At 38.5% G+C, this 20,621-nt stretch overlaps 1 protein-coding gene across 11 annotated transcripts in view; it reads left to right on the top strand.

Annotated features, from left to right (window-relative positions):
* The window catches only part of LOC100123674, a 248,220-nt gene extending 228,162 nt beyond the window's left edge, over nt 1-20,058 (top strand). For 7 of the 11 annotated variants that reach the window (XM_031930805.2, XM_031930806.2, XM_031930807.2 and 4 more), the window contains 9 exons: nt 2,544-2,914; nt 3,005-3,271; nt 4,423-5,421; nt 5,498-6,080; nt 6,159-6,262; nt 6,335-6,718; nt 6,819-6,905; nt 7,437-7,630; nt 8,660-20,058. In XM_031930805.2, coding sequence (XP_031786665.1) covers nt 2,544-2,914; nt 3,005-3,271; nt 4,423-5,421; nt 5,498-6,080; nt 6,159-6,262; nt 6,335-6,718; nt 6,819-6,905; nt 7,437-7,630; nt 8,660-9,017 — 3,347 coding nt within the window. In that variant the 3' untranslated portion in view covers nt 9,018-20,058. The remainder of the gene's footprint in view (nt 1-2,543; nt 2,915-3,004; nt 3,272-4,422; nt 5,422-5,497; nt 6,081-6,158; nt 6,263-6,334; nt 6,719-6,818; nt 6,906-7,436; nt 7,631-8,659) is intronic. The other 4 variants (XM_031930811.2, XM_031930812.2, XM_031930813.2 and 1 more) reach the window with 4 other exon arrangements.
* The last annotated feature ends 563 nt before the right edge of the window (nt 20,059-20,621 follow it).

Genomic DNA, 20,621 nt, shown 5'->3' with positions numbered 1-20,621 from the left:
AAAAGAGAGATGGAGATAGATATACGCGCATGTGTATGTGTGTGTATGGGAGACAAAGAAAGCAGCAAAACGTCGAGCCGAGCGAGTTTCCAGCAATAATTTATCGAGCGTATACGCCAGAATATTTCTCGCATTGTCCACGTCGGCTCGATAAATCAAAGCTCTCTAGCGCGCGGCAGCCGAAACCCAGTGAATCCGAACTCGTAACGAAACTCGCTCTCTCTCTCTCTCTCGCGTGGTTAGCGATTTATGCGCGATTTCATCCTCCGCTGCGCTCGACGAGCTTGCGGAAAAAGCTCGCCGAACGCCAAAGAGAGCTCGTTCTCTCTCTATGAAATACTTAGATGAAAGGACGTGGAACTGGTATAGACTCCCTTTCCCTCTGTATGTGTGTGTGTGTGCCAGTGGAGCGTATCTCCGCTCGGTTTTTCGTGAATTCTTAATGCACAAATGCAAGCTCCAAGAATCACAGAGTCGGCTGAGCGAAACGACATGATAACGGGCGGATTTTACCGTCTCTGGGAAAGGGAATTAAATTTTTACGAAAATTGCATATCAGCAGCGAATTACGTGAATTCCGATAATCTTCAGCTCGCCCGATTACAAACAATGAGACCTGCTCTCGCGAAAATCCAGTGGAAGTACTCGCACGCTTGGAATAAAGCAATATCATAAAAGGGAGGACGACGACGACACGGAGTATAGTGGCGAAACTGCACGATAAACCGAAGTGGAATATCCTCCCGTAGGATTCCCGCTCACGTACTGGAAATAGCCTCTGAAATTACGCCGGATTTTGGCTTTTTGCGCCAGAGAGAGTATATTATTGTGATTCTCGAGCGACGGATTGACGCATTAAAGCGCATCGCGCGTGCATTAACGACGTTATATTCATCGATGTTTACTCGGTGGGCTATCGAGTGCGTTGAATATCGCGTCTCTATCTTCTCTCGCGTAATTAAGGCCGCAAGTTCCTTCACATCTCGAGACGCTTTTTCAATTCTTTTAATGATCGGCGAGCGAAAGCTCTAACACGTGACCGCAAGCTTCTGAGCTTTGAGAAAGCAATTTGCGCTCGGCGCTACGCTACACAGTGGGTGATTGGCAATTTGTAAAAATTCCAACTCCGCGCGTCGCGCATCAAAGGGGCTGCCGCCACCGCGTGTTATTGGAAAGTTCGCAGGTTTGAAAACGGCGCAAAAAATTACGCTATACCGTATACGTATGTGAGGGTGTATAGGCGTACGTTTTCTGAAAGGATCTCAAATGGGGAGAGCGTAGAGGGCTGATTTCGCGCGTCGGCGTTATTATCGACGATATAATAAACGCGTAGTACGTTTATTGGTAGTAATTGGGACGCCGCTGCCGCCGAATGGATTATACGTTATACGAGGGACTTTTTTTGTTCCGAACGCTCTAATTAGTTCTCCGAGTTTTTCACGATTTTTTTTTTTTAAATAACACAACAACTAACGAAAAAAAATTAATACACTCCTTTCACGACTGGCATCGCATACAGCGCGCGATAAATAATTCAACGGGATTATTTATTGCAGAATACATCGGCAAAAAAAAGCCGAAAGCGCCGTAAATCAGCGATTACATCGCGCGCGCGTGTGTGTATGAGCTTTTTTTCAGCGGGAATAAATATTAAAGCGAATTTCCCGTGTCCCTGAGCCACACACACACACACACACACACACACTAACGCCACTGCTGCTCTTCGGCTGTGTATACGCGTATAAGCATCGAAGGGAAATTTACGGCGCGAGAATATTTACGAGTATTGCCCTGGAGAAAAGCAAAACTGGCTGTGTTCTCTTCTCCCAACCGCCTTATACGACACGTTCGACCGAAAATCCTTGGCGCGAATCTCCTCCTCGTCGTCGTCGACTTTTCTCGTCTTTTGGGACGCGACGAGAAAGAGAGAGATGGCTCTTGGATATATTGAAAGAATAGGTGTATTGTGGAATAGATTGGAGTTTGATTGGATTGCATGAATGCGCGCGCGAACTCGCGTCGAGTTCTATCCGTGAAATTCTCTTGACAATGTCTTGCGCTTGATGTATTATTTATTGCTCGGGGATCAGTCCTGATGCACTTGGTCTCGGCTCTTATCGGTCGCGGATAAATTTGTGATATAATATCAATTTGTTTATCCCCTCAGCTATCTCCAACTCTCCCCTTTTCATCCTCTGTTCTCTCTCTCCTCTCTTTTTTTCAAATATTTGCGCCGCTGCGTCCCGCTCTCTTGATGGAATGTTTCGCAATACTATGTCACTCTCTTTCCGCGAAGCTCTGATTGAAAAATAAACGATCCCTCGCGCAGCGCGGAGGGAGAGAAGTGTCCTGTTTCCCCCTCTCGATGACCAAGCAGCTGGAAATTGCGAAGCGCGGAATTCTTTTCTGGCCCCGGCGCTATTGAGCTTGTGCAGCCGAGAGAAAGGCGTCGCGATAAAGTCACAGCGCGCTTTCGATGCGTGTCCTCTGATTAATAAACGTTTTCTTTTTCTCATTGAGCCTTTCATTATTTTCCGTTCCAGCAACGGATGCAAACGCAGCAGCAGCGGCAGCGGCAGCCCAACAACAGCAGCGTGCCAACGCGGCGAGCTTTGCCAGCCAGCAGACGACGAGTAGCTCGGCGTCGACGGAGGTCCAAGCACAGCAGCAACCGCAACAGCAACAGCAGCAGCAACCACAGCAACAGCAGCAGCATGTCATAGGGAAGATGAATTTCGCGGTACCGGCACCGCCACCGCTGGCCGGTGTCGAGAAGACGCGGAGACTCTCCGATGGCGAGCATTTCAGACAGCCCAATGTGACCATCGCTGGACATGCTAGTTCCGTGCAGAAACAGCTTCAGGAAGCACAGACGCAGGCGCAGGCTCAAGCGCTCGCCGATATGATTCTCAAGGTAGTTTATTTTTTAAGCGAAAAATGACAAATGAAAGAAATCTAGAGAATCACGAATACGATAAAAAATAACTGGATCAACTCATTCCAGGGCACGACGAAGATGGCCGTGAAGCGCGCGACCTCGGATCCAGGGCAGCGGGTCCAGCTGACTTACCAAAGCACCACCAATGCCCAGCAGCAACAGCAAAACGCGCAGCAACAACAGCAGCCAACCATTACCGAGAGCTTCACGATGACCGGATATCCCGAGGACGGCGGCTACTTCAGTCCCAGTCTGCAGGACGAAGTGTTCCAACAGGTGACCTCCGTGCCGGACAGCGTACTGCTGCATGCTACACAATTAGATGCTTTACAGGTGCGATAGACCCGCGGTTTCGCTTTTATTTTTGCAGTCTGTGGTACTCTTCGCTGCAACGATAATTTAACAGAGCTTTTTTAAGTAGTAGAAGCATGCTCGAATTCCGAAATAGTATCCGTTCATCATAAATCATTCACGTTCGAAATCAAGAATTCTCTTTCACACGGCGAAAAAAAAGCGCATGCAAAAAAGATCGGATTTGCATGACCCACGCTCGCTGCCTGCCTACGCGCACGTATATACATAAAAAGTCAAACTCTGCTACTTTCGCATTCGTTCTCTCTCGCGCGACTTCTGTCAAAGGTAGCATCTCTCTCCCGAAAGAGTTGTTTTTAATTTACATCCGCCTGCAGCTCTCTTCGCGACTCTGCGAGTAGCCCGCATTTACATAACGCTATTAGCTCTTCTGCGCGAACGTCGTAACTTCGTAACGAGAACTAGATCCATTCATAAGTAACACACAAGTAGAGGAAGAAATAGCGCAAGACTATAGGGACGAAATTAATTTTTGCGCCTCGCTTAGCGTGTAATTTTCTGTGACGCTCAACCAGCCACGACAACTCGAGAAGCGTAGTTATATACATGTATATATACGTGCGCGCGTATTAAGACGCGAGTAGAGGGAGACACGCGCTCCGGATCCTTTGACGGGCTAATTAGGCCCGGCAGAGCGCGCGTGTCTCATTATGCATTCCTTGCAGTCGAGCGTCGGAAACGTTTTAGTTTCAATTACATCGAGGGGGACGCGGACGCGTCGGCAATCTAATAAGGCGAAATTATACCCTGGGTATAAGTTGTTATCGCGAGGAGGGCCAACAGTGCAGGAAAAGCTTAAAAAGCTCGAGAGAAGGAGAGTTTTCCGCTGTGTTGCTTGACGGGATTCTCCAGCCCGAAACGAGCTTAGCCTGTTCTTCGTTTCTCTTTGTGTTAGATGGATTCGGATTTCTCGTTATACCTCCAAAGAGAGAGAGTGGGATGAAAAGAGCGTCCTTCTCTCGCGTCTAATCAAAATTCACTTTCGACGCTTGTTGTCGGATTTTCCGCAACGCCTTGAATGGATCTTGACTTTGTTTTCTTAACGAATGTACACTTGATTTATTGTTCGACACAATGACGATTATAATCAAAAACCTTCTTCGTCATTTCAGTTCCAAACGTCGAGTCTGCTGCAAGACCAGTCGGGCAACGAGACTCTCCCGGACATCAACTTGGAGGAGCGTTTCTCATCCCAGCACACAGTCAACCCGGACCTCCAGGCGCTCGTTAATTCACCCCTGCCAGACTCCCTCGCCGAGTTCAGCACCTACGGAGCCAACTACAACGACGGTTCCCACACTCTGCCCAGCCAGTCGCCGCTACCCTCGCCGTTGACGCGACACGACAGTCCCAGCTTCACTTACCCAACGCCACCGGCCAGCCAAGAAGGTTTACTGAGCGGTAGTCTACCTCTGCTCAGTCCTCAGGAGGACAGCGACGCGGTCCACTCGGTCTCGTCGCCGCTATCCGCGGCTTTCTACAGCACGAGCATGTCCTCGGTCGCGGCTATCGAGGAGGCGCTCAGCGAAGTCCTGCCCGACGAGGCCGACAACGACGGCGCTGATCTCTACGGCTCCGGATGTCCCAACCCACACTCACCCTTACCAAGTCCTTTATCCGCCACTCCGGCACCGTCGCCACTCTCCTCGCTACCACCGTCGTCTGTCTCGTCACCGGGACCGGGGAGCTTCACCACCTCGAGTTTTCCCATGTCGCCCCATCACACACTCCAGAGCCAGATGATGCCCAACTCCGAAGATCCTCTGTTGTCCTCCAGTCCCAAGGACTTTGGCGCTGGCAGACGGAAGTTCGAGTTCCAGTCGTACAAGCTCATCACCAATCAGAACCTCGTGGACTTTGGACTGGGCAACGGGAGCGTCGCTGGCATCGTTGTCGATAACAACGGGGAGTTCAAGCTCATACAAACCGCGGGCCTGCAGAAGGCGAACGTCTACGTGCAGGCGGGCGCTCTCAGTCCGGCTTTGGCGTTCAGAAAGGAGATCTGTCAGGTTGGTCCGAAGCTGGAGCAGGGGAACATTAACGTCAACGTTGTTAACGGCCAGAATATGAATCTGCAGAACCATATTTACCAGCAGACTCAAGTTCACCAGGTACGTGCGCAGTCTTCGTTCCTTCTGACCTAGCGAACTCTTTTATCGAACGATCTAACTAAGATCAATCTTTCAGCAGGCCATAAACCCAGCGAAATTCCTTATCCAGATAAATCAAGCTAACAAGCCCAACCTCAAGCACAAGGCTATGTCGGTACCAGCAGAGCAAGTCAAGGAAGAAGAGTCTCTCGACGAGGACGTCTTCCTGAGCCCCAGCAGTGTTCCCATGACGGCCTCGGGTAGTCCGGCTCGTCACTACAAGAAGCGACCGCGACTCGATGGTCCTATGCACTGTAACAGTGGTACCAGTAGCTGCTCAGCGATCAACGGCTCGCACTCGTATCCGTCGCGATTACGACGCGCCTGTGATCGTCACTGGGACAGCAGCTACACACCTCCACCGATCTTGGATCCCTCGAGACCAGGTTCTGGGCTCTATGCCCGACTGCATCAGAACGAACGTGACTGTGTGGACTTCAGCTCGGACGATTCACAGGGCAACGACGGACCGCCGCCGAGGATCAACATCGGTACCAGGTACCAAGCGACGATACCCCAGGTGGTCGAAAACGAGTGCGAAAGGCTCGCCGCCACGGAACCCGAGATGGACCATCTGCTGTGGGACCCTGGCATAGACAGTGCCCTCACCGAGACCGAATGTTAGTTTTGAATATTTTATGACTTTTTGCAATGATCCCAGAGTTTCTCTTGATAATGAGTGGTAACGATTGTTTCAGTGGAAATGTATCTGCAATTCGCCTGCTGCGCTGCTGTTCCCGGCGGTGGTAGAAATAAAGAGTATGCCCTTCATCTTTTACACATGTGCAGGGGTAATATTCGAGTAAGTTGACTGATATAAACGCTGTAATTGTGTCTATCGATTGTGTACCTTCAACAAATGTATATTGCGTAGGAGGCAATGCTGAAGCTTATGAGACCCACGCCGAGTCTAGAATCGGAACACCCACTTCTCAGCTACGAGTGCCAGGAATCCGATCGTTGGACGTCTCACGAAATGGACTTATTCTATCAGAGCCTGCTAAAGTACAACAAGGATTTCGGAGCGATAGCTCGGGAAATCGGAAGCAAAAGCACCAAGCAGTGCGTACAGTTTTATTACCTGTGGAAACGACTCTGCCCGGACGAGTATAAGAGGCTGCGATTGCGCTACGGCAAGCCGAAGATTCAGTCCGATTTTGGCAGAGACGGCAAGGATACTAAGGACCTGTGCGACGCTATCGCTGCGGTCGCGGAGCTGGACTTCAGTGAAGGAAAGTCCATACTCCATCGAACTCTGGTAAGTATTCTTTGGATATTTTAGAAAGTCAATTTCGGAAAAGTTGACTACGTAGCGGTTTATATTCGTGGAGTATAAGTACAACGATTGCTTTCTGCAGATGCAGACGACGAATGAACGAGAAAACTCGGCTACTTTGACAACTAGCGAAGGAGAATTGCGACTCTTTGCGTATGATTGTCAAGATGTAAGTACAATTATGGCGATATTCTGGCTAAATCATCGAGTACTTATTGAGCAATAGCGACGAGAAAGAAAAACGATGATAAAAGAGTTTAAATATTTCTATATAGATAAAATTGAACAGACCAAACTTTTTAAAATTAGGAAGACGAGAATTTGAAAATATTTGTGTCCACGTACTGTATTAACACTGAGCTTATTTATTTCAACAGTTAACTTGTCTATTAAGTGTCGCATGTATATATACAACTAATCATTGTGGTACTATACTTACTATCTGCCCTTTTGATATATACGCTTTATATTACCACTACGAACTAACTATCTATCGCCTCTATATTATATTTTATTTATCAATTAACATTCCTTTGTGTATTACGACTATTATTATCATTATTTTTATTTTGGTAATACGACATTTTGGAAGGCAGTCCCGAGCTGGAAGTAAAAAAAAGAAAGAAGGATGAGAGATAAAAAAAGGTTTGCGTTGTGTTAGTTGTTTATTTTGGCTTTGTGTTTTCTTTGTGTTATCCAGAGCTTTAGCGGGAGCGTAACAGTAACGATGGCCGGGAGCGCCCAAGTCGCTCGTGCCTCAAGCTGCACCGGCAAAGCCGGTGGCGCTACCGGCTACGCCACAGTTGACCACACCAACTCACAAACTCACACTAGTACCGAGCAACAACTACCCGCGCCCACCCCACTTCACTACCCCTGCAAGATTTGCGGGAAGTAAGTCTCTAAATCTCTAATCTTAACTCGTCCGTTTATATCCATCTCCGCGGAGTTTGCATGTGTGTATATACATGATATACATACGCGAACTCGAGCGAAGATCGTATACAGTGGTATTTCAAAAGTCTCAAGAGTTAGCTCTGAAAGTAAGACGACAAAAGATACGAGAGATAGAGAGTTGGATGGATTAGTAGTGATTTCCTTCTTTTAACGTTTTTGTTTGCATAAGTAGAGTTTTGTCATTGTACTCCAAGATTGATTGTGTGTTCGAGATAGTCCTTGCGTATGCCGGTACCCAGTAGGAAAAAATTTCATGCTTTAACACTATCTTTTACGATGTATACTACTTTAGATGTGGTACCATCACTCGCGAGGACTACCTTGACACACGTCAGTTAAAACTACTCTCTTTTGTTTGGAAATCTTAACAATTACACTTTATAAAAAAACATTTTGATACACACGTATATGATACTTATAAATACATTACAAAAATTTGTTCTTTCCAAAATGTACGATGTCATCCCTACACCAGAAATTTGAATTCACTACTACTTAGCACTGACCATTCTAATAATTTTGTTACTAATTTTTTCGTTTTATTTTGCATTGCTATTTAATTTTATTATGTATGTTTATAATATATATTTAAGTGTGTATTGTTTTAAAGTCATGTACAATTTTCGGTCTTCCAAACAAACAAAAGAAAATCACGTCATCAATATATAGATATACTTAATTTTTTCTAGAATACAAAAATTTATGAAAATATGAATTTATCACTCATTGAAATCTTACTTGATACGCATGATTACGTGTCTAAAATCTATAGTTACTTAAATTACAAAATATACTGTGCACGGTGAACTTGATGTAAAGAAAAAAAGTTCAATTCTAGAAATGGCATTATAATTTTCTCACGTTCAACGAGTATGCAATACTTGATAACTAGAGTAAGACGATGTCGAACTATTGGCAGCAAACGAGATATTAACACGAAATTTACTTTTTTTCAAATGTGTCCAGAGTATTCAACAAAGTGAAAAGCAGAAGTGCTCACATGAAGTCTCATCGGCCAATACCCTCACTCGATTCAACGGTACAGGAATCTAGAAAGCAACAGCAGCAGCAGCTTCAACTTCAGCACAACGTGCAACATATTCAGCCTAATCAGATCCAAATCCAGACAAGCAGTGTACAAGTTCAGCACCTACCACAACAGCAAAATCACCTGCTGATCCATGCGCAAGACTACTACCAACAGCATCGACAATCACAGCATCATCACCCAGATCAGCAGCAACAGCTTCAAGTTTCGTCGATGAGCTGTAACGTTCAGACGAGCCACGTATGGCATAACCCACCAAGACTTCGGCCGCCATAGGATGAAATTCGCAGCGCAGCAACACTCAAGATACCTTAACGAAGGCTGTTCATTGAAAACAGCAGGCGCGTGTTAAAAGTGTGATGATGATTGACGATACCAAGCCCCCCGATTTAGTCCGAGTATAGCGAACTCGCCGTGTAAAAGTCGGTAAAGCTGTCGACGACGAGGTAGCTTCTGATGACAAAACACATGTAGCCTAAAGGAGCATAAGAACATTGTTGAATAGTAATCGGCGATATTAAACGTTTTGAATGATTTTTACAATGATTGTACATTAACGAATTTATTTTAGATAAAATGAGATTATTTCTGTTTGTCAGTCGACGCTGATTCAAAGACTTTTTAAGATTTTTCTTAAAACACTACTTTTAATTGTATTGAATGATGACGAGAGGGACAGTATATACGACTGTGTGAGAGGGTGATTGCGCCGTGATCGATCGCGTGAAAAGCAATGTTTTTTTTTTAATTACTTTGGACAACTTGGATTGTTTTTTCGAGCACCGACGATAAGAAAAAAAGCATTTTATTCATTCTTCGAGGAATCAGGATAAAATGCGCGTTAGCTACAAAATAGACGCGAACTACCCCCAATCGTGTTTTTAAAACTTCATCTTTAAAATCAAAAGTGGGATGGAAAGATCAAAATCTTTAAAGTGAAAATAATCTATTAAAATCGCGAAAGCTCCGAGTCCATCGACTAAAGTGGCCTAAAAACCAAAATCCTAATTAAAAAAGCTCCATGACCGCATCGTTAAATTTATAATGTATGATATCAAGAGATGCCTAAGGCAACAATAAAATTAAATGAGAGATAAAGATGAAAAATCAAAGTTACGAGATATAAAAAATAAATGATACGTCCTTATTATTCTTGCACATGAGATTGTTCTCGGAAATTGTGCCACGTAAAGACATCGCTGTTACCTGTTGCGTCTTTCTTGCACTTTGTGTACTATTTGAGTTTAGATGTTTCCCCTTCTATCGTTTGTTTTGTAATAATAACTCTCGTTTTTTATTTATTTTCGCGGCTTAAAAATCCGATGAACTTGGCGACCGAAATTTCTTACTTAAATATAATAATATGTAATATATACGACCAAAGGCAGAGAGTAAAGAATGTAGCATATGTGCTAAAGATATATTGTATCAGTGAATTAAGCGGAGTAGTTAAATTAGCAAGGAATGAAATTACTTTAGACTTAATGATTAAATGGTGCTTTATGTATGCGTTCAACTTGTATTTAAAAGTGCCGCGTTGGCTTCTCAATATATTTCAGTCGCCTAGTTCACAGTGATTGATGGCTCCTCCGCATACGTGGAATCCACTTGTTGCACTTACTCTTTTACTCGTGTATATAATATATATAAGGCGTTAGAAATAACGATATTTTTGTTAATTAACTTTTTGTTTCTTGTTACCATCTCGTTTCGAATCTTTGCGCATTAGTATATTTTATTTTACTCAATTTTAAAGTATAAATTTAAAGTATAAAGTATAAATATAAATATATATCATATATATATATATATATATACACATACAATAATAGTATCTAATGTATATGTGTATAGAAGAAAAGTCGATGTAATTAAAAAAATAATAATTTATTGCTCGAACAATGAGTATTTTGAGGGATAAAACGTTGTTCAAGTTTAACGAGACGTGTAATAAATACAGAATTAAAAGGAAAATAATACATGTGAGAGAAAACGCGGTATACAGAAATATAATATATCGATCGCGAATTTAAGAAAAATAAGCGAACAACGGCTTAACAGGAAGCGCTATCTCATTTAACAAACGCGTAGTTCACTACGTGTATGCACGACGAGAGCCAAGTTAGAATACAAAATTGAGAAATGAATACGACCACTAAAATAATGCATAACGCATGAGCATGCCTGTGTCTATATAGTCAACTACACGCAAATGTCTGTGTTCATCAATCGTTTATTAAGTATTCATATTATTTTAATAATGAATCTATTTACCTGTCAGTGACGAGTAATTCTGGCTAGTATCAGATTTTAGCTTTACTTTTCGGTATACCTTTCGTCAGAAAACTTAATGCAAGACTACTTACTCGTGACAGTCATTTTCTAGTCCAACAAATAAACATTTTTGTTACATCTTTTATTTTTCTCAAGTGAGCATTCGCTTTATTCAATACAATTGCGAAAACTAGTCTTTTTAGCAGTAGTATTACGGACATGTCATTTTTGTTAATAGATACTTCTAAGGCTTAATATACTTATTTAAAGCTCTAATGAAATAAAAAAACATACACAAACACACATGAATTGAAAACAATCAAAGTTCCAGAGAAGTACTTTGTCGTATCTATGTTCCAATTATGTGATATTTTAATTATTTTTAAACCATCAACATACTTTCAAATTAATTTATTCATGCATAGAATAAAAGTTGAACAAATAATTTCATTAGCAGACAACTTATCCAAAATTTTCACTTGGTAAACCTCGTTACTCAAAAGAAAAAATCAAATATCCGGCCAAAATATTAAAAATGTACACGAAGAAAAAAAGCCTAATAAAAATGTGTACAGCGCGAAGAGACGATTAGGCAAATTTTAACAACACAAGTAATTTTAAAAAGATTATGATGTAGGGTATCATTGAATTGAATTCTTAATGTAATGTTGAATGTGCCACAAATCTATATTGAATGTGCGGAGTCGAATAAGAACGTGATCGGAGAGATAAAAGTAATACAGAATAAGTTCTATAATCATATCAAACCAAAAATCACCTAAAACGTTGTCCTGTCGTATGCAAGAAAATTACAACAAGAGTGTCTAAACTTAAAAAAAGGGTTTGAATGAAGCTTAAGGAGATTTTTCGTGCATATGCATCAGAACTTCTTGCAAAAATTTTCTAAAGCCTCTTCTGATCCGCTTCTTGAAGTTCAAACATTCCCTTGTTGATCGTGAATTATCTTCGAGTTAGAAAAAGATAAATAAATTTCTAATTATTCCTTTGGAAAAAATAACGAATGAGACAAAATATTCGCATCAAGTCATGGAAGCGTGCCAGTCTCCAGCGTGCTTATAAAACATATAGTTCTTGAGATACCAACCAAAATTGCAAGTTCTCGGGAATAGTTAATTCTTTTTAAGAGGTCACGATAATGATAAATTGTTATTTATTCCGACCGTAGGCTCGGACACGACTTAGTGAAATGAACGGAAAAAGGGATAATGAAAATTAGCGGACATATCATTTAAGGACAATACACTAATTGTTACTGAAACCAAGTTTCTACTAAATGTATAAATAACTATAATATCAAGCAAAATAATCTTTAACTAAAAACCAAGTCTTTCTTCTTTCTTTGTGATTTTTAAATAGAGCCTAAAAAATATATAAATAATCAAAAGAATTCGCAGTTGTGCAGATGTAGTCAAGATGAAGTTACTCACAAAAGAAGATTATTTTCAGTCAATCAAATAATTTTTCACGGAACTTAAAAATAAGGAAGAAAGGCTTGCGGATGTAGATGTTTTTGAATTTAAGGGATTAACGTTAGGACAATGCGCTGGAGGCTGCGTTCGTTCAAAATTATAAAAAAAAAACACAAAAAGAAAATATAACGTATTTGTGAAATAGCGCGAATAAAATGAGATTAATAACGAAGCAATGAAGCAAGTAACGAAGATATTATGCATGAATTGTACAAATGAATCCCTCCACGTCACAGAAAAAAGTAATATATATATATATATATATATATATATATGAGAAATATTATATATATTAAACAAATGGATAAATATATGTGATGTATTTAAACTTAAATGGTATGTGGTACTATAATATTACATATTTGTATATAAGGCGGACCTGTTCCATCAAAGTAAACCAAGAAGAGAGTTGTACCGATAATACAACTGTCGTATTAATCGGAAATAATATAAATGACTTCAACTTATCTAGGACCGTTGACATAAATCTTCATCGAGTAATAGTTTAACGTATTTTTTAAAAGAAATAATTAGTCAAAATTACAATGTGTTATATATCTTGACATTTCTGTAACAAACTCACGTTTTTCTAAACACATATTTTGTACGAATTCTCGATAGCCACTTTTATGAAATACAAAAAATCTAAAGATACGACTGTTAATTATTTACTCTTATTATTAGTAAATAACGATCACTATTTGTCTCCTCAAAGTTGTTGATTTTCAGTTTTTTTTTACAATCCATATAAAAACTCAAGCTGAAATAGAAAGATAAAATTAATTCAGGAATATCATCATTATGTCATTCAACTGGTCGGACCGTGAAGTATATCGGTACAACTCCTTACAAAGTGAGAGAGGGTTATACACTTGAAACGAATGTGCTCAAAATACTTGATATAAAAAAAATACACTGAAAGATCAACAATGCTGTCGAAGCGAGTAAAGCTAAATATAAATTGTAATTCATCGTCTTATACCTATTGCCGACTTTTAATGTCTATCTGTCTCTACAACAGCATTCTTTATACTATTCCTATTTAATGTCAATCTATTAGCTATATTTAAACTTTTAATACATAAACCAAAAGAACTTAATGATGATCACATAGAGCTTTCCTAGACTAAAGTGTGTAAACAATCAGCCAGCTGTAGAAAAGTCGCGTGTTTGCGAGTCGTTTTTCTATAAACAGAACTACATTAATCAAAATATTAAACTTAGTTTTTTATCTGACATTACAATAATTATACTATAATGTCTAAACGTTCGATAATACATTAAATTTAAAAAAATAGGTTTTCCAAGGTGCAAAAATGCACTTGCATTACGCTTATAAAGCTCTTCCTTTTCACGCCATTGACTGTTCTCTATTTTTGTTAAAATTTTTATCCGTAATAAAAATCAAAGCTGTAGATTAGAAGACGAACGAGCAAAGGCTATATCAATAAATAAAAAACAATTTTCTAGACATCGAAACTGTTACCGACTTTTGTGGTGTGTGTGTTAATAATCGTATCATTATACAAATTACGTATAGCGATTCATCATACTAGTAATACGAATTATATCGGTTATTACAATGCAGACACCCTATCGTTGCTTTTGCACCAGTCTGCTCAACTCTAGTTCTAAATGATAACGAACTTACCATTTCTATCTACCTACTAAAGTCTTCGTAGATTCAAGAGAGAAAAAAATAGTTCGATCCATGTAGCTGAAAACAATCACTAAACTTCCTGCCCTTATGAAAAGTCAGTGTTAGAATAAATCTTTTAGGAGCGTATTGAAGAAAACTGAGCAATAAATCAAATAATTTTCAAACATACCTTCGAGATCGAGGATTTTTATTGTAATTTTTATTGGTTGTTAAATAGAAACTTGTTAAATATGCATATTCAAAACTTTCAACAATTTTAATGCGCTAAAATTTATTAATCTTGAATTTATAACTTTCTATGATTAAACATTTAATTACATATGAATACTTAAAATATTCGTGAACTAATTAAATAATTTACACTTTAAGCAATATAGACAGTATTTTTTCTGACGAAAATAAATTGTTGAATCTATATTCTCGCGAAGAACTACAGCTGGCAGTATTAGCAATTTAGTATCTCGATCATGGAATCGACCTATTTCTGAATAACTTTGCGCAACCTTTCTACATTCTATTTATTTCTCATTGTTGCATGTATCTTGTTACTCATTTGTCATTGCGTATAATTACTTCTAAATTACTCAAAACTACACCCTTTTTGTTTTTAATGTAAACGTGTTTGTTTTTACTGCGATTGTTTGTCAGCTACTTCGTCTGTGAAGTCCTCATTCTTTACGCACAATGCATAATGTGCTACTGAGAAAGAAATTTAGTCAATTTCAAGTGCGATAAGGTAACGAGTCGTAAAGTTGTTACGCGGCCCACTTAATTATAAATATAATAAATATGATGCCAAAGTTAACGGATAATCTCATCCATCATAGGGTACACGAAAAGACATAGAGACCTCTCGGAGAGATTGTGAATGGGTCATTGTTGAAAAATCAAAAACATGGAGCTATTGCTTAACTTATACTTTACGAGATTTCATCCTATAGTTTCGTTCTAATCGTAGAAGAATAGTTGTATCCAATTTAAGTGTAAAAATCAATGAGTTTGGTTGATAATAGCTTCGAATGGAAACCAAATGTATAAGCTTTGTCAGTCGAACAAAGTCGCCATAAAAATTTAACCGAAAAGACTTATCAAGGATAACTGAAGTAATAATCGAAAAAAATAATAAGAACAATCAAAAGGTACTCGAGAGAATTCTTGCGTGTGCAAGTTCATATAGTACCGCGGTGGTGCAAGCACAAAAGTGTTAACTGATCAAAAGCAAAGAGCAAATAAATGAAAAACTATGATGAAAATAACGATGACCAGTAAGCACACAGTTTTAGCCGGAAAGGCGAAACCTTCGCGCATCAGTATTACGTTAAAGCGATAATCATATATTACATTAGTACCTATATATTATATTGCGTATACATACATACCACTTTATTTAATATATACACAGTGTTTATGGAAGCGATATAATTCTTATAATATGTATTGATGCAAGAGTATATTGTATACCTACGTAAGTTGTACAGAGAATAAAAAGGCGGCATATAGAAGCGAATCAATGAAAAATGTACTTTGGACTCGCTAGGTAATCTCGGTGTTATTTATTAATTAGCAAAACAAAGAATCGTATATAAGTAAAACAATTAAATAAATAAATAGGATCGCGTTCCCTCTCTACCACGAACATGTCGACTCTAAAAAAAAAAAAATAATAATAATAATAACTAATGCGTAATTCTTTCCTTTCGCCAACTAAACACCTCTGGGCAAGTAAAAAAATCTAACGTAATAAGTGTGGATACAAAGTAAAATGAAATATATCGCTAACTCAGAATCGTAATTTAATGATAAAACGACATATTTATTTACACTCTCATTGTTCGTCCCGTATTACAGTCGTGGTGCAATGACGCAAAAGCAGAGAAGTATAAGAAAGTTAAAAGTGAAAAATACTTCTATTGAATTCGGGCTTCTTTACTGTGTAATCCAAATTAGAAGGAAGTATAATAATATGAAAAATAGAGTCGAAATACGATAAGAAGAGAGACAGCGAATGACCATGCGGGCCTCACGAAACGAAAAAAAATTAAAAACTGATAAAAGTGAAGTAAAGAACCTATTTAAAAAAATATACTGCTACGAGGATAAAAAAAGAGGATAAAAGAAAAATGATTTTAATACTCAGATCTATAACAAATAATCTAATGTCGTTTATAAATGATTATATATATGATGAAGTACCGAATATATAAAGAATATATTATATATTATTACAACATTGCATACATAGTGTATATGTACGATGTGCGACGATACATAACTATTTTCTTCTATGGATATTGTGAATGACTGATGCGTATATTATTTTTCACTGAGCCGCCAGCTTCGTTTTCTATTCGCTTTTACGGTCTTTTCCAAAATAACTTTAATAAGAGATGACAAAATTGTGAGATACGACAAGCGGGCGGCTACTGAGTTATTGTAAATGACGATTGGAAATAACAATTAAAAAAAACGGAACTGGCGGCCTACTGGCTACTTCGACACCGAGCTATACCAAAAATTGAAGTGGATATTATATATATTAAACAAACAAAAAATATGATGTGTAAGCCAAGTGCCTTGCGTTCTGGTAACTAATCGTTGACTTTTAACTACGATATTTAAATAAATGGCGATAAAAGAAAACGAGAGGGAGAGAGAGAGAAAGAGAGAGAGAGAGAGAGAGAGAGAGAGAGAGAGAGAGAAAGAGAGAGATAGATAGATAGCGCGTCATATGTGTGAAAGGAATAGAAAAATACTTGCCAAAATCGATGAAGAGCGCGTAGAGGAAGAGTACGTAGATGCTTTTAAATAAGAAAAGTGATCGATTAAGAGGCTTCTATAGATGTGAGAAATAATAGGTGGTGAATGAAATATTTGCATTGATAGTGTGTACTTTTAAAATAGAGTCGCTGTGTAATCGAAAAAAAATAATGAACAAAAAAAAGAAGAAGAAATTAAGACGCACGCGATTGAAGCAAAACATAGAACAATGGTGTTTAGGCTCTATTCGAGTGAATATTTTTCTTGAAATAGCTAAATTTTTTAAACTCCGGAAAATGAAAAAAAAACATCATTTCTATACGTATGATATAATTCGGGCACACGCAATGTTCAGAACAAACAAAAGTGTATTTTCAAAGACGACGATGTTCTTCACCTGTTGATATAACTAATACTGAAAAATAGTCGATGTTTATTTTGCGAAGAGTTCAGTCGTTTCAATATATAATGACGTCGGCTAGGATATTTTGCTAAAGAAAAATAAAAGATACACCGTACGATCGCCATAAACTATCAGAGCTCGAATATTCATCATCGCATATAGAAAGTGAACTAAAAAATACTTAAACATTATACACGTAACAAATAAAACAGACGAAAGTTTGTATACGCGTGCCAAAGGAATATGCGTTTGTATATGGCGACAGTGACCGTCTGCACTTTATATGATTCCGTACTTTTTCACTGCCTATCGAGCAAAAAGTTTCTCGAGAATTATACGAAAATTCAAAAATGTTATACAGCTCGAGCACTTTTTGAAAGAGATACAAGCACCTTATACGCTTTATTTGACACTTAACGTACTTACAGAAACAGTCAATCGAGAGAATTTCATCATAACGTATATTGAAATCGTTTATCGTCAAAATCGAGTTTATTATTTATCTTGTTTGTTATTTCTCGTCAATTCAAGCACACAATCACAGACAAACAACTTAACAAACGATATGTTCAAAGAAAGAACAAAATAACGACTCGGCTACGCAAAAAAGAATGTAACCCCCTAATGTTAGCAAGACCCCCGAACGGGTCTTTTTCATTTTGTCGAGAACCAAACAATACGAGCTGAGCCCAAACAAATCCTTTATCTCATAGATATTGATAGAATTTAATGAAAAAAACTTTCACTTCCTGCTGTACAAATTAAGCATCTTACGCAAGGAATTGATGTACATAAAGGATACAACACTAGCTGTCGATATTAGCCAAGTTACTAAGCGTCGACTGTCTTAACAGGAGGATAAAGGAAATTAGCTCTGGACTATACTTTAACGCTCGAATTTTCACGACTATCGCGCAATCGGCACTGAGCTCACGAATTTTCTTTCGTTCAGTAAATAAAATTCTGATATAGATGAGAAGTTTTTTTCGTAAAAAATTTTAGAAATTTATTTCTCGATACTGTATACAAATATAAAGATGCAAAAGTGACAAAACAAATTTTCATACCGAGATGTGTATAAGGAAAAACTGGAATCGTGAGCAATATATATACGAATGAAAAAGACCCTGAGCAGACAATCCTCCTAGTTACGTAGACTTTAAACGTCTTTGTGTACGTGAGAATATGATAATTAAGCGTATGTGAGAAAAAGTATGCGTATATGTGGGAAAGTATTAATTTCTAAGTCGAACATTATATATATCTCACTGCTGCGCGAGAAATATACTGAATGAGTGAATTTGCTATAAGATAGCTCTCTCTGGCCAAGTTTTTTCGTCACCCCCGTCGTCTCTCCTTCATAATATATAATTGATTGTATGTACCATGCGAATTATAATTATATAATTGTTATTGCCAGTTGTATATCAATCGTAATTATATTGCATTACTAAAATGCGTACATGACTGTGCTCGCGGTTATACGCGATAGCGCAAGCGACACACATGTACACACGCATCATTTTTCGCTTCGATGAGAGAAAAAAAGAGAACACTTTCAACTGGCATTCAGTGTAGTCGATTGTACTTTACCTTTAAGTATCTCTCACGCACGACTCTGTAATGGCGAGGCATCTTTTTTTGCCTCTCCGCGCGAGATTTGTAAGGCAAAAACGTAAGCGGAACTTTCGTGTTGTTCTCGTATTATATATTGTTGAATATATATAGAGGGAATGAAAAATAAAGAGGGGTATTAACAATTGTGGCAAAAACAAAGGAAGGCAAATTGATAACTAGGACTGTGCGGGCGGAGAGGAAACGTCAGCTCCCGCCGAAATTGAAAAGATTGTTGCTATTGCACGTATTTTTTCAAGAGAGAAAAAAAGAGAGAAACGAAAATCACACGGCGATGCGATATACTTTATTTCTTTCGAATCGCTAACAATATATATGTAACATACTTTTATGGCGCTATTTTATTTTTAGACACAATTGGATATATATATATATATGAATATATATATTTAAATGTACGATAAATTAATCGTCTCGCGATAAAAGATCTTATAATTCATCGTTACGATATAGCGAATTTGTTCTTCGAGTGCGTGAGTGTGTATAGCACGGGAAAAAAAATTTTGTGCGTGATGTGAAAAGAGACGCGACGATTGATTTTCTCGAACGGAGGACTTGTCTATATTATATGTGAATTTTTAAACTGAACACAAATAAAAGAAACAAAAAGAAAAAAAAATTATAATAATGTAATGAAGTGAAAAAAGGAGAAATACGAGTCCCTCGGTCACTTGCGTCGCACTTTGATTGCATTGTATAATGAGCGTAATTTTTCGATTACGTTATGATACTTCTGTAAATTGTCAGGATCGAATAAATTTGTAAGTGAAATCCAATTTACCCACTGCGTGTGTTTGTCATAAATATGGGACGAGCGTCCGTTACTTCGCATTTCCTTCTTATAGCCACAGCAGTCATTTTAAAGTTTTGAAAAATCAATGATTATTATTTACCATTACTTTGCTTCTTTAGATACGAAATGAATATAATATGCTCTTGTCGAAATTCGGAGTCAGTTTTCAAATACGTAGGTGAATGATTTTTCGAAAGATTAAGATGATTGTGATAACAAATGCTCGTCTATCAACTCGCATTCATTCAAAAAAATACATTTATCTCCGTTTTATACGCTTACAAATAAAGTCTGTGCCAATTTCACTGAGTGACTAATCAGATTCCTAGTCTTAATAAAATAAACATTGTTAAAACCGTAACACTATTTTTTTTTTTCTAATTTATTTATTATCATGCTATTATTCATTCATTTATACTCATTATTTACTTATTTGCTTTGCAAGCTTCTACTGAAAAAGGCAAAAACTAGGGGTTGCTACTATGCACAACGTTCGAGCTCAGTCACAACAATCTAAACGGGATACAAATATACAATACTATAAACAAAATTACTACAATTCATCTAAAATAACACTATGATATTTTTTCATATAAATATTTTTGCCATACCTCAATAGCCATCCTGGGCCTGCGCTTGTCCCATACCGAGGCCATGTCGATGGCTGCTTAATGCTTAGCTATAAATAAACGGCCTGCATTATTTCCTGTATCCTTCTTCATGATTGATTGCCAACATCGGTATAGCGGTGTGACTGGCTTCTTCTTGGTCCACCTTTGTCCACTACCCCCCCCCCCCCTTTATGGATCCAGCCATATAGTGTACGGAGAGAAAAATATATTTTGTTAAATTCTATGAAGTAACTTAG

Source organism: Nasonia vitripennis, chromosome 4 (assembly GCF_009193385.2).
Source record: "Nasonia vitripennis strain AsymCx chromosome 4, Nvit_psr_1.1, whole genome shotgun sequence".
Taxonomy (NCBI): domain Eukaryota; kingdom Metazoa; phylum Arthropoda; class Insecta; order Hymenoptera; family Pteromalidae; genus Nasonia; species Nasonia vitripennis.
Note: the sequence above shows the minus strand (reverse complement) of the source record. Positions and strands in the feature narration are given on the sequence as shown.